The sequence below is a fragment of the Phasianus colchicus genome, chromosome 12 (genome assembly GCF_987193195.1).
Source record: "Phasianus colchicus chromosome 12, bPhaCol1.hap1.1, whole genome shotgun sequence".
In the NCBI taxonomy this organism is placed as follows: Eukaryota; Metazoa; Chordata; class Aves; order Galliformes; family Phasianidae; genus Phasianus; species Phasianus colchicus.
Window position 1 is genome coordinate 3,353,741 of NC_143447.1, and position 13,721 is coordinate 3,367,461.

General features: G+C 42.1%; 1 protein-coding gene across 8 annotated transcripts in view; it reads left to right on the forward strand.

Annotated features, from left to right (window-relative positions):
- Positions 1 to 13,721, forward strand: part of PEAK1 (pseudopodium enriched atypical kinase 1) — a 94,987-nt gene that overhangs the window by 65,161 nt on the left and 16,105 nt on the right. For 7 of the 8 annotated variants that reach the window (XM_090148673.1, XM_090148672.1, XM_090148670.1 and 4 more), the window contains 2 exons: positions 6,861 to 6,977; positions 8,817 to 9,013. In XM_090148673.1, the coding sequence (XP_090004799.1) occupies positions 6,861 to 6,977; positions 8,817 to 9,013 (314 nt within the window). The remainder of the gene's footprint in view (positions 1 to 6,860; positions 6,978 to 8,816; positions 9,014 to 13,721) is intronic. The other variant, XM_031616341.2, reaches the window with a different exon arrangement.

Consider the following 13,721-nt stretch of genomic DNA (forward strand, 5'->3'; position numbering starts at 1 on the left):
TGATGATACAGATCAGTTCCAAAATAACTTCACGTTTGCATTATTCATCGAAGCAATAATCTAATGGCAGGAAAGGGATCGTTCTGTAAACTTTGTGATTTACATGTGTGAACCTCACAGAATAACTGTGTAATGGCGGTACCTTTTTGTGGTTTTTCCTCCTTTACTGCCTTATCTGTTAAAGAAAATTACAGTGATTTTAGATTTAAAATGGTTTGTAAATTGACTTAAGCTAACGGAAGTCCCTGTGTGAGTGTAGTTTACTTCAGCTTGCTGTAAGCTGTTTGTTGTTTGCCTTGAAGTGAAATAAGTCTTAACTGACCAGGAGTGACCATTGCATCAAGCAGAGTTAAATCTTTTTAGATCACAATTGGGAAGAGCTATATGTCCTCATGGAGGGCAGCGCTGCTTTTCAGATTGCTTGCCTTTGGTCAGACCTGGAAAGCTTTGGGGTTTGTAATGTAAGGTGGTGATAAAGTTTAGCATAGGATGGATTTGGTAGATTTGAATTTGAAGCAGTTAACCCAAATGCAGTGCATGCTGTAGCTTAAGGCAGAAGACAATGGGGAACAGACCCAGGCTGGAATAACACTTCACAGGAGTCGAATCTACTTTCAATTAAATGGGGAGAAATGAGAACCAGTTTAGAGAAGCAGTTGCATCGGAGAGGTTTGTGCCCTCAGTGTTCCCTTTAGGGGAAGCCATATTTTCCATTCTCTTCTGGAGGAGGTGGCTGTGTGTCGGTATCATGTCAGCAGCATTGCCAAATACACTGCCATCAGGAGGTTCACTCCCTTCCCTGTGCCACCAAAATAGTTTGCGTGCTCAGTTCTGGTGAGCAGACTGGGGAGATGATCCAAGGAGAATATGCTTATCTCAGGGGTAACCTGCAGTAGAAGTCTACAGGCTGCACGCACTGCTGGCACTTGTTCTTAGACTACCCTAGAGATGGTGCTGTTCTCCTGTTCTGTGCTTTTGCGCTCACTGGAGTCCCTTGGACCCATGCTATTGAAGGCAGGTGGTCATTCCGTCCTGTCTTATTCCAAAAGTATTATTGCTTCTCATTTTTCTGCAAGCCATGATGATACAGGCAAAAAGCAATTGGCCCTGGTGGCCGTCAGAATTTTCCAAGCGTTAGAATTGAAATGTCTCCTTTCTAATGACACTGTTCTGTGGTTTCAAAAAGGAAGCACACTGAAGTGCTGCAATGGTTAGAACAGAGGATGTCTTTGTTTTCAGTTTTTGTTTTTTTTTTTTTGTTAGCTTGATGAATTTTTAATACTGTTACAGACAGAGAAACCTAATACTGCCAAAAAAATAAGGAATTCCATTTTAAGAGTTTTGACTTTTTTTTTTAATATTCTAGTAGGTAAGGATCAGGGTTGTCAACTTCCATTTTCACACAAACAGGAGTCTTTAAGATGATGCTGTACTTGTTTTGTGTTAATTCACCAGATGTTTATGAAAGGTTAGTGCTAATTCAGGCCAAGATGTGTGCTTGGAAAAGGGATTTAAGATTTTTGGTTAAGCTTGCAGAAGCTTAGAAGGAAATGGAAGATAGGAAGATAGCATTCAACAAACGTGACATGTTTCTGAGAATGCCAACAACAGTGAAGTCACTAAAGAAACAAACAGATGACCTGGAAAATAAGATAAGCTTTTAAAATGTCAAATTACTGGGGGGTCTTGAAAGCAAATTAAATAAATGCACAATATTTCCTTACTTTTCAATGGATTACAAAGCTGGTAGAGATTGATAAGATAACCACAAAGCAGGGCTGTCTAGAGGTATTTAAAGTTATCACCAAGAAAAGTCATTTCATCCTTTGAACAGCATTGACAAAATACATGGTTGTTTGGGAAAATTATATGAAAGAACTTGGTATGATTTTATCCTTGTGGTGGTTTTTCTGTTTCAAGCCAGGCTGCATATAGGGTGGTTCCAAAGGAGAAGGCAAATGCTAATGTAATCCTTACGCCAAAAAACTGTAGGTGGATGAGATTTTGCTGAAAATCAGCAATCACATCAGCCACATTGTAATGGAATGGAAACCAGGTGTTCCCAGACCTCTTGTGGGGCCTTGGTGTGTGTGTGTGCAGCAGATGTTCTCAGGCAAAAGCTAACGCTGGCCTCAAAAAGGATAACAGGACAACATCTGTGGCCTAAGCCATTGTAAGCAATGGAGGTGGAATCCACACTGAAGTTTAAAAAACAAAACAAAGCCATCTTTCTGCTTCTTCAAAGGCTTGGTTATCTAACGGATCAGCACCTTGCTGTGGGGGTTTCCCAAGATAAAGTTTCTTCTCTCATTGAGGGATCATTGCTCATGCCCAGTAGCAGCTTTTTAGATTGAGCCATTTCCTGGAAGAAAACTGCACCTCTGCCTTCTGATTCTTCCTTTCCCATCTTCATAAACCACATCAGAACTGAACTAAAATCGTTCAGCCCTGTTTGTAGATTGCAGCATCTTGTAAATCAAGGTACAGGTGAATTGTGTGCAGCCATTTCCATTCCAGTTCTGTATTAAGCTGAGCAGTTTCCTTTCACAGCCACAAGTCACTCCTGACTTTCCTTTATAGGCTGTATGGGCCAGAGTTGGATAAACTAAAGATAAAACTGTATGTTTACTGGAATATTGCAAGCAGTCAGGTCTGTGTATCCTTTCCACTCTGGTTTAGGTAGGAAAGCATTTCTTCATAGCTAAAGCTGGGATTACTAACCTCACTCCTAAGACGATGGTCAAAAGGATTTGGAACTAGGTTAACCATCAACAGACATGAATTTTCTTGGCTCATAGCTACAGAAGAGCCCTGCCGTTGTTACACCTTTTGAAATGAGTGAAATGCCCATAGTGTCCACGGTTGTGTATGTTTTGAAGATTTGTTTTGAACGTTTTCCTTAAAAAGCATATTTCTACGTCGACAATTTGGGTTTCTTTAAGGCTATATTCGTCAAAAAATAGCCTGTGGGAATTTTACGGGGCATTTTAATGAGTTCTGTGGGTATCAGAGGACAATGACTGGTCCTTAGATGCTTTTTGATGTGTTGATTGTCTTGAGGTTGCTGAATACTGTTCAAACTGTTTGCTGTAAATTACAGTAAGCCAGTGTTACACCAACAACCTGAATTAGGAATCAAATTTCCACATTTAGGTAGCTGAGAAAGACAACTCTAATGAGGTAATTTGGATCACCAGGACTTAAAGGGCCCTGTGTGGGTTTGCTCTACCATAGATTTTTAGCTGCTTTTGTTACATCGCTGTTAAGTAAGGAAAAAAATAAAAGTAACTGGGGTGGTAGGCTGTGCCATAGCACGCATCATCCGTGCCCTGGACTTTGTGAAGCTGAACAGCATAGGAATAGAGCTTACACACAGACTTGCTTGACTTAGTGGGTCAGGAGCCAGGAAATGTAACAGATTACACAGTAAAAGCACAATTGGAGTTGCTGGTCTTCAAAAATGTAGGTCCAGAGATAGGCAGGATTAATCACCATTATCACATCCCATTTTCTCATTGTCATTGATCCCGTCCTGCAGATTCCACAGGTGGTTCTGAAACCACCCTACTAGAAAACACAATTTTAAAACCACAGTAGGTCTGTAATTAAAACTTGAGAGGATTTCTTCCCCATTTTACAGGACTGCTTGCACTGGTGTTAAGGAAAGGCTGTCACATGAATCCAAAACCTTTTGCTGATGGCACCAAGCTGTGCGGTGCAGCTGACACAACGGGAGGATGGGATGTCATCCGGAGGGGCCTGGATAGGCTTGAAAAGTGGGTCCATGTGAGGTTTAACAAGGCCAAGTGTAAGGTGTTGTGCTTGGGTCGAGACAATCCCAAATATGAGTACAGACTGGGAGAAAAACTCATTGAGAGAAGCACTGCTGAGAAGGACTTGGGGGTCCTGATGGATGTGAGCCAGCAGTGTGCTCTCACAACCTTGAAGGCCAGCAGAAGAGTGGGCAGCAGTGCAAGGCAGGGAATTGTTTTCCTATACTCTACCCCTTGTGAGGCCCCAATGGAGTGCTGTGTGCAGACCTGGGACCCCCAGCACAAGTGGGATGTGGAGCTGTTGGAGTGGGTCCAGAGGAAGGCCACAAAGATGATCAGAGGGCTGGAGCACCTCCCCTATGAAGAAGAGTTGAGTGACCTGTTTGCTTAGCTTGGAAAAGAGAAGGCTCCAGGAGACCTCATTGAGGCCTTCCAGTACTTGAAGGGAGCTCACAAGCAGCAAGGAGACCAACTTTTTACATGGTCTGATGGTGATAGGATAAGAGGGGATTACTTTGAGCTAAAAGAGGATAGATTTAGGTTAGATGTTAGGAAGAAATTTTTTTTATTCAGAGGATGGTGAGGCACTGGATCAGGTTGCCAAGAGAGCTGTGGGTGCCCCATCTCTGGAGCCATTCAGAGCCAGGTTGGGTGGGATCCTGGGCAGCCTGGTCTAGTGGTTGGCAACCCTGCCCATGGCAAGGGGTTTGCTGCTGGGTGATCTTTAAGCTCCCTTAAGCCATTCTATGATTATCATTCATTATTTTACAAATTTTGATTAATAAATGGAAAATTCTTAACTCCTCTAATGCAATCTGTAAAATGGGAAGACTGAAGATGTAAAAATGGCCAAAGAAAAGTGATTTTCGTTATGCACAGTTAATCTGTGGAACTCATTGCCATTAAGTTTCACTGACACTGAAGAGCTTAGCAGGACGTCTCTGCTGGATTAGGAAATGCATTCCCATTATCCATGCAAACATTGCATTACAAAGACTTTTAAAAGCAATAATAAATGAGTACCAATTGTCATGCTTCAGGAATAAGCTAACTTGTAAATAATAAGAACTGGGAATAAACTCTGTGGCTCGGCTGTCGCGGATTGCCAGCTGTAAAGCTTCCTTCGCCTCCCTCTGAAGTGACTGTGGCTGCCACATGGCAGTGATGGAAACTGAAGTGCACGAGGCACTGGAAGGGATTTTCTGTACCCACAGAGAACTGTGATTTGCAGAGATAAAGCGGTATGTGCTTGGGATGGAGGTTTCGGTGTAAGTTGGCCTTTGACCACCTCCAAACCATTAACCTCTGTGCATTTTTCCTCAAGCATTAATCAGTGCGTTTAGGATTTGGTTTGGCTTAGTTAGCTGAAAACTGCTAAGGTCTGACGGGGTCTCCCAAGGATCTCCTTGAAACTAAATGTATCTACAAGTTCTCAGGTTTTTTGTGTAAAATTAAGTAATCTTTTTCGTCAGGCTCTCTCATCTCAAACTGTGTGAGCGCAGTGGATTATTGCTTTGCTGATATCCACTGGGGAGGAGTGGACACCAAAATAATTGGAGTCTGAGCTGAGCACAGGGCCACGTCAACTCTTTGCTGTGCTTCTGTCACTAATTTCTGCCGCTCGGACACAAGGCCTGCATTATGCAGGACTGCTGTCCCTCAGTTTGACCTTTAGATCTGACCCAGGCCCATGAGTACACTTCCAGAATCACTCACTTCTTTTTCTGCCTCGTGTCCATTGCTGTTTATTAATCACTGATGGAGAAGGCATGCATCGAGCAGAGCAAAATCTGGGTCACACAGTAGCTGTGGTGCCACTGTCCTTATAAAAAATAACACATTTCCTGTTCTCAGGAGACAGAGGCAGGTTAGGCCACATCATCTTACAGAAACTATAGAGCAGGATAAGCTGAGGGAAGAAGTGGAGGCATTTGACCCCGCAGGAAGCTGCTTTTAAAACACTTTTGAGCTTGTACACGTGCAAATCTCAAGTATATGCTTTCAGTAGTGTGTTATCTGAAGGACAGTCATTGCTATGTCAAGCTTTTTTGCCATGCATAATTTCAGCTTGTTGAGAAAACACGTGCTGGCTGTGTATGGAGGGCTCCTCCCTCCGTGAACAGAATCGTGTGGTTTCTGCCCTGTGTGCCTGAGGAGCAGGGCTCCCTAAGGGAAGTCATTCATTTCCTGTGAAGTTTGTTTCTGAAATAAAGCAGGGAACAGTAAAAGGCTCGGACAGGGGAGACTGCACCCTCTATGGCAGAAGCTAAATGTGTGCTCTTACGCAAGGCATCAAAGAATCCACCCTGGCAAAATATCTATAAATATCCCAAATAAGGGGATAGCTTTCAGTATCACTGGCAGTCAACAAGAATACATGAATTTATAAAAAAATCAGGCTTTAATGGTTCTGATCTCAAAGAACAGTTTGTTTATCAGACACTCTGCTCTACTTTTCTTGGACATTAATGTATTTTTAACTGTTTAGACAACTGCACGAAGCAAAAGCAGTCGTGCCTTTGGTTCTTGTAGTGTAATGAGCGAGGAGGTTTTCCCCTTTTGTTCCCCCTGTGTGAGGACAGAGATGATTACAGGCTGGCTTTTTGCTCATTGAGTCAGCATACGTATGCTTCATCTCTCAGGATCTCTCTCTCACTTCTGTTGAGTTGCAGGGAAACATTTCCTCACAGATTTCATGGCTGACATCTCCTTGCTGCAATTCAGCATGTATTTGGTTCGGACACTGAAATGGGTTGGAATACCAGCTCAGGATGTTCACTTACTTTTAACAGTGGGCTCGCCTCAGTTCTTCAGACCCCGGCTGAAATCCGAACCTGCTTTTCCTTAACTAATTAACATGACTAAGACCATAGCTGTCATACCAAAACCCTGATGCAGTAGCTTGTGACCTGCTTTCCATGCACGGAAGCAGTGGAAGAGTTAAGAAGGCAGGGCTGTAACTCAGTGCTCTCCTGGGGCGCTCTGGCAAGTCCCTGGGCCAACCCCCGAAGGTAAACATGAAGGTGCAGTAGGTGTATCACTCTGTGCAGAGTTCAGCCTGTTGCTCACAGCTTGCACAACTTGTAGCGCATCAGAACACTGTGGAATCAATGGCTCGCCAGAGTTTCAAGACATGATTAAAAGACTCAAGAAGGCCCTGAAAGAATTTCCTTTAATGGGGAATTGTGTGAGTGAGTACAGTGGGTGAGTTGGTTTTTTTTTTTCTTTCTTCCTTGGCGCTGTTGGTTTACGTTGTTTGGCAGAATGCTTTTGAGCTTAGGTTTAGCGTATGTGCTTGCATGTGTCTGGTATGGAGAATGAGTCTGCTCTGTACCACACCAGTGGATACTAAGCCGTGACTTGGAGCCGTGCTAGCACTGCTGGGCGGCCATGGCAGAGCTCTTAGAAACTCTTCCTTCTGAAAGAAAACTTCCTTACTGAGCAACGCGGGTATGTATGCAATTCGCAGCAACTACCTGAGTAGGTCTTTAGTTTAATTCTCATCATCTTAAGAGCCTTTTCACTGCTTTAATTTCACATGCGCTCTGCTCCGGTATTACCGTAGGTTAACTCTTTCGTGTGGATCTGTTCAGGGCACGTGGAATGTCCTTCACACCATTGCTATGCACGGTACTAAAAATGAACAAAATTTTCAACGCTGGTTCAAGGCTGCAGCTGTTTGAAGTGGTGCCATTTCCTTCTTTACTAACAAGTTCTAATGAGTTTTGTTTGCAACCGCCTGCAGTTACAGCTCGTGAGGCTGGGGGCAGAACAGCATGCGCCATCCGTGGGGCCTTGTGTTGTGCAAACTGCTGGCATGTTTTAATCTTTGCAGTCGGGTTGGGATTGCTAGAAGGTTGTGTATCATGATTTTCAGTATTTTGGCTTGGGATTAGAATGGGAAGACCTGTGCTTATCTCTTAACTTAACTCTTCGAGGGTTCAGCCTGCCTTCCCACTGTATGGGTTTGTACCATGGAGACTCAGCTGCTCTGCCTGTTTCAAAAAGCAGATTTTTTGTTGCTGCTCATCAGAAGTTGCGTTTGGCATAAAAATTAAACACCTTTTTACATGCTGTGGTGCATCTTTTGGAGGAGGTGCTCAGCCTTATGGAAGGCACGAGTACTTAAAATTTTTCCTGTTCAATTTCGTCAGGGTGGAATAACGAGAACTGGTGGGTAGGACAGAGGCTCTGAAGATTTGGTATCATCAGTATTTGTTTCAGTGAGTGAGAGAGCATAAAAATACAGAAATATTTTGGTCCATCTCCAACGTGTTTTTATCTGGCACGTTATTGATACCTGCTGCCACATTTTCAACAGCACTGCTTGTTTGTTTAATAAACCCGAACACAGTGCTTTTTTTGATATATTATGTATAATCTTTAAATCCTATTGCTGTAAATAGGTCCATGAAAGCTGATTGAACCCATCACATTTGTAGTTCTGTGCTACATGTAATCATAATTCGATTAGAAGTTCATAGCTAAGAGCAGGCACAGAGGAATGTTTTCCTGGCCTTTGTGACTGTCCTGATACACGAGAAGATGGATGTTAATCCTGGGGAATGTTAGATGGGAAATTGACAGCGAGGTTTCCCAAAGCCTGTTCCCCAAATCCTATCGGTATATGAAAACGCATTATTAAAGTTGTGTGCATTTATTAATACTTACAGCCCCCTCACTGTACCCCAGTATCTTTGGTTTAGGTAAAATTATTCTAACTGGTAAAAGGCACTGTTGTATGAGTCCCACACCCTTTATGCAGAGTCATTCCTGCATACATGTGCTGATTGTAGTCAGCTGTAAAACATTTCATTATCTGTTTTGTATGAAAGGTGGGAATTATGTTTACTATTTGAGTCAAAAGTTGTTTCACCTTAGTAAGAAAAAAATAAGCATTTTAGAAAGTTATTCTTAAAAGAAGAGTTGGGCAAAAGGAGCTTATTTCTTAATTTCCTTCCCTTTATATGTAATGCACGTTCTGATGTTTTGCCATTAGGGTCTGGCCCTGGTCTCCAAATGATTTTGTTCTGTTTCTTTCAGTCAAGTGCCCGATGATACCACGCTGGAGGACTTGTCCCCCCGTGTCCCAAGAGCCGTGTTTGTGAAGCAGGACAATGGTGGCAGTGCTTCGGTCATACCAGTGTCAGCTGTCCATGCCCCGCAGGGGGAGGAAGACAAAGAAGAAGCTCCACATCCTTCTGACTTGAATCCTTGCAGTGCTACGTACAGCAATTTAGGTAAGTGCATACTTACAGAGGAAAATAAGAGTTAGATCCAAGTGCGTGTGTGAAGAACTTTGTCTTTCAAGTTACTTAATACGCTTTCATGAAGCTGGTTCCTAAGGATACACTTGTAATTTATATTTAAAGAAGTTTAAATTATCTTGCCTCTTTCTGTGGGATACAGCCAGGAAAGTAAAGACTGAACAAACACAAAGGCTTTCTCTCCTATGATTCTACTAGGTCTCAGAGAGGCTCTAAGAATGTCTTAGAGATGCTTTTCAAAGACACGTTGTTTTGGCTTGGAGAAGAGAAGGCTCCTGGGAGACCTCACTGTGGCCTTCCAGTGTTTGAAGGGAGTGTATAAACAGGAGGGGGAATGGCTGCTTATGAGGGTGGATAGTGATAGGACAAGGGGGAACAGTCAAACTGAGACAGAGGAGGTTTAGGTTGGATATCAGGAGGAAGTTTTTCAGCCAGAGGGTGGTGAGGCACTGGAACAGGTTGCCCAAGGAGGCTGTGGATGCCCCATCCCTGCAGGCATTCAAGGCCAGGCTGGATGTGGCTCTGGGCAGCCTGGTCTGCTGGTTGGTGACCTGCACATAGCAGGGGGTTGGAACCAAATGATCACTGTGGTCCTTTTCAACCCAGGCCATTCTATGATCTATTTGGAGGAATTTTATCAAAGAGCCTTAATATACAGATTAAATTATCAATGTTTTGAAAACATTAATTAATTTCAGTGTTTTTCCAAACTTTAGCAGAAAAGAGGACCCTTTATTTTACAGCATCACTAACTGCTGAAACATCTGCAGTCATCTTTTGTTGACTAGAGCCTTTCTTATCCCAGTTTGAGAGTTTATCTCTGTTCTTTTGTATAAATGTGAAGTAGGAATATCCTGAAAATACTGCACCATTGGCTCAGCTACCACTGAGTTCCTGAGTTATATTAAAAACTGCAAGTACACAGGGCTTCTATGGAAGGCAAATAAGCATCCTCCAAAGCACAGTAACAATATGATGCACCTTGCTTTCTAAAGCGTTTTGGTTTGGAGTACTGTGAATTTAGGAGTACCTGCAGCCAGCTTTCTAGAAGAGCAAAAATCCCTCATTTGTTTATTTTTAGGAGTATGTAAATACAAGAATAAACTGACTGCACTGAGATGGCTCAGGCATACAAGACTTTGGCATGTCCATACATGTTTGAGGGATTGGGGACCAAAGTTTTAAACCATCAGGTGCATACAGTTCTTCAATATTTAGCAATATTGTTGCATATTTTTGCTGAAATGCGAATTTGGGGCTGAGATTGCCTGTTCTTAAAATAAACCATAATTAAATTTAAATTTACTGTTTATGAAGCAGAAAAAGGAAAATACCCTGCCAAAGAATGATAGCAACATCTACCAAGAACCTGTAATTCAAGAGCAACTAAAATTTAGATTTTTATGGTGGAATTATCCAAAGACCTAATTAATTACTTTCCATTCATTGATATAGTATATATAGTATATTGGTATAGGTCAGCATCAATATGTTTTCCATATTTAGGACATAAATACATTACAGATATGGTCTAGACAGTAAATCTACCTACATAAAACTGCTGATGGCAGGTTAGCCCATAATCCTAACCAGACCAACATATAAAAGGATGAAGCCTACTGTAACATTTAATGCATGAAATAGCACTGCTCACGAGGAGGTCGCTGTTTTGTAGCCATAGTGCTCCTACAGCGAAGAGGAGCATTTCATATCCAAAGTAGTGTCATTGTGATTCTTTTATTTAAATCTTTACTCAATTGAGTTCACTTCTGCAAGCTGTTAGACCTGATGGCAGTTAGAAGTGCTTTTGTTTGTAGGCCTCTTTTCTTCCCACAGTGTCTCACAAAGTGAGAGCAGTAAACTCGTGTGAAATGCGATTATAAAACATCATGAAACTCTGAAACAGGTTGCCCAGAGAAACTGTGGAACATTCATCTGTGGACATGCACAAAACCCACCAGGTTCAGGGGGTCTCTGAGAAGGAAGGAGATGAGCATTTCATTCCAAATCTTATCCTCAGGTCACATCCAGCTTCACCAGAGTAAATTTTAGATATGAAAGAGTTAAAGTAACTTGTAGGCTTGACTTAGCCTGGCTTGGCAAGCTTGCTGCTAGTTGTTAAAAGCAATGCTACCCTAAATGGCACTGTGTTCTCTGGCTGCAGTTCAAGCTTTTTCCTGGTTTATTCGAGCGGCTTCACCAGAATTCAGATAGCCATCACAGGATGAGTAGGTAAGGGCACAGAGCAACTCCTGCTTGTTTGCACTCTTCCACCACCCCAGCAGCAAAATGGTATATTTTGTGGAGTTAACAAATACCAACGTGTGTAAATGAGAGATAGGATAATAAGGAAATATGTAAGATAATTGAGTTAAATTATGCTTGCTTTTGTTTCAGCTGCAATTGTATCTACAGTTACCTTTTTATGGTTACGAACTGCAGTCTGTGTCGGAGTTTGGAAAACATACAGCAATTTGCTACAGCAATGAACATAGCAATTTGCAACATAATGCACAAGTTTGCCTTTTTAAATACTATTGTAATACACGCTCTTTCTTTTTTATGGAAAAGCAAACAATATCACATCCTTACTTTGATAAGTGTCTCGTCTTCTCTTGTGACATGTTACATGAAATTTTAGGAACTGAAATAACAGCAGGATTGGTAAATTTTCATCTGCAGTGAGGTCATAGTTGACAGCAATACTGTCCTCAAATACATTTGGTTCTGGCCCTCCACTTCTCTCACAGCAGTTGTCCCATCAGCAGTTTGCAGTCCTGCCTGCGAGCAATTATCTGTCAGGTACTGAACTGCAGATGCAAAGCTTGACAAAGCTCATTTATAAAATACAAGCCAGAGCTATACAAGGCATAGAAGTAAAATAAAATGCAAGTTGTAGCTGTTACTTCATCTAACGTGTAAATTAAAGGAATTAAAACAACGCAGGAAAGCCTTGCAAGATAGGGGATTGTCTTCTGGGAATTGGATACAACATAACAGACTTGGGATTTTTTAGGAAATAAAAGATCCCACCACAGTGATGGTGTAGAAGAGCTCAGGGTGTTGCTGGGTGTATCAATAGGTGGAAACTTCAATCAGAGTAGAGAGGTTATGTGTATCTCATTTTTAACCCTCAGCTGCCATGACAGCAGCCAAGCCATCACTACAGAGTTGTTGTGTGCAGTCTCAAACTATTGATGAGATGTTACGATGCAGCCATGCGGTCTGCCCAGCCCTGTCTCAGGTTCCCTGCAGGCACATAAGGAGCCACTCAAAAATTCCTCTCCCTCTCTGGTCTCTAGAGTACAGGATCCATGGATTTCGCTTTAGTTCTGCTGGGATTTTGATAGATTTTGTCTTGGAAGGTTGGTTCCCCATGTTGTATGTGTGTGATTATTCATGCTTGCTTTTCTTGGCCATGCAAAATGTGAAAATTCTGTAAGAATGATAAATCAGTTACCCAGAAAAATAAAGTAAAATCTGTTTTAGGGCTGATTTAGAATTTCATACCTCTGCATGGTGTCCAGAGACTATTAATTAATATTTAATTTGTAATTTTTTAATTTGCGTTAACTTTTAAATTGTGTAGTAAGATTCTGCAGGGGAAGATTTTGTACTGTAGAACTACTTAAAGCTCTCCATAAAGCTGCTGTCTATAAAGAGTTAATTTTTTTTCAGCCTCTGAACAGTCTAGAAGCCACTTGAGAGATCTTTAAGTGGTAGCTTGATATTGTGCCTGTTCCTCCTTTCATCTTGCAGGGTCGTAAGGTTGGAGAGTCTGTGCAGTAGTTGAGGAAGCTGAGTGAAGCATTCAAGGGGAGAACGAAGTGGTAGGCAAGAAAAAAAGCAAATGCTTTGCCAGTACTTGTGTGCAAAAGAATGTTCTTGTGCCTTCAAGCAGGAACAAAACTGAAGACAAAGTTTTTCTTCCCAGGCAATGATGTAAAGAATGTGCGTGCTGTATCCATGCCATGCTTGGGAAAGGCTGAGCTGGAAGGCCTGGCCATCTGGGCATGAAAGTAATGCCCTGCGTTAAGAAGTCAGCATAAAAGCAGGCCAGGTAGTGTTTGTCAGGCACTTAACCTGCATGGATAGCTTTCAGTATGGAAAACTGGTTCTTGTAGTGAGGAGCTACACTGAAACATGGCATGCTTCACAAGCTCATTTTCCTGAGTTGGGAATACTTGAAAAAGAAACTACATAATGACTTGTTCTTGCAGTTCTCTGGATCCTGCTACCCTACCAGACATCTGAAAGGTTGATTTCTGGTTATAAAAGCTCCTCTGGTTATGTTTTTATGTGAGCTCCAAAAGCTGTACAGAAGCTGCTAGCAGTGAAAGTCAGTGGTTGCAGTGGCAGCACTCCTCTGTATGAATGGCTTTTGTAGGACAGGGCCATTAAAGCAGGCAGGAAATACAGAGTCAGGAAGAAACACTTATAAATCTTACCTTTCTTGGAGAGGGTTTCAGCTGCTGCCACTCTGATTTGTTTTCTCACTGGTGCAAGCTTAGGAGTCACACGGACAAGGCAAATTAGGAAATTGCCTCCTGGAATAATAGCCTTTGTCCAAACCCACCAAATAATCTATTTTAGCATATGGGGTAGAGGTCAACAGTCATAAAACAGAAGTGATCTGTGATACAGAATGTCAGTGGGAGGACAGAGGGCACGGATTTGGTAA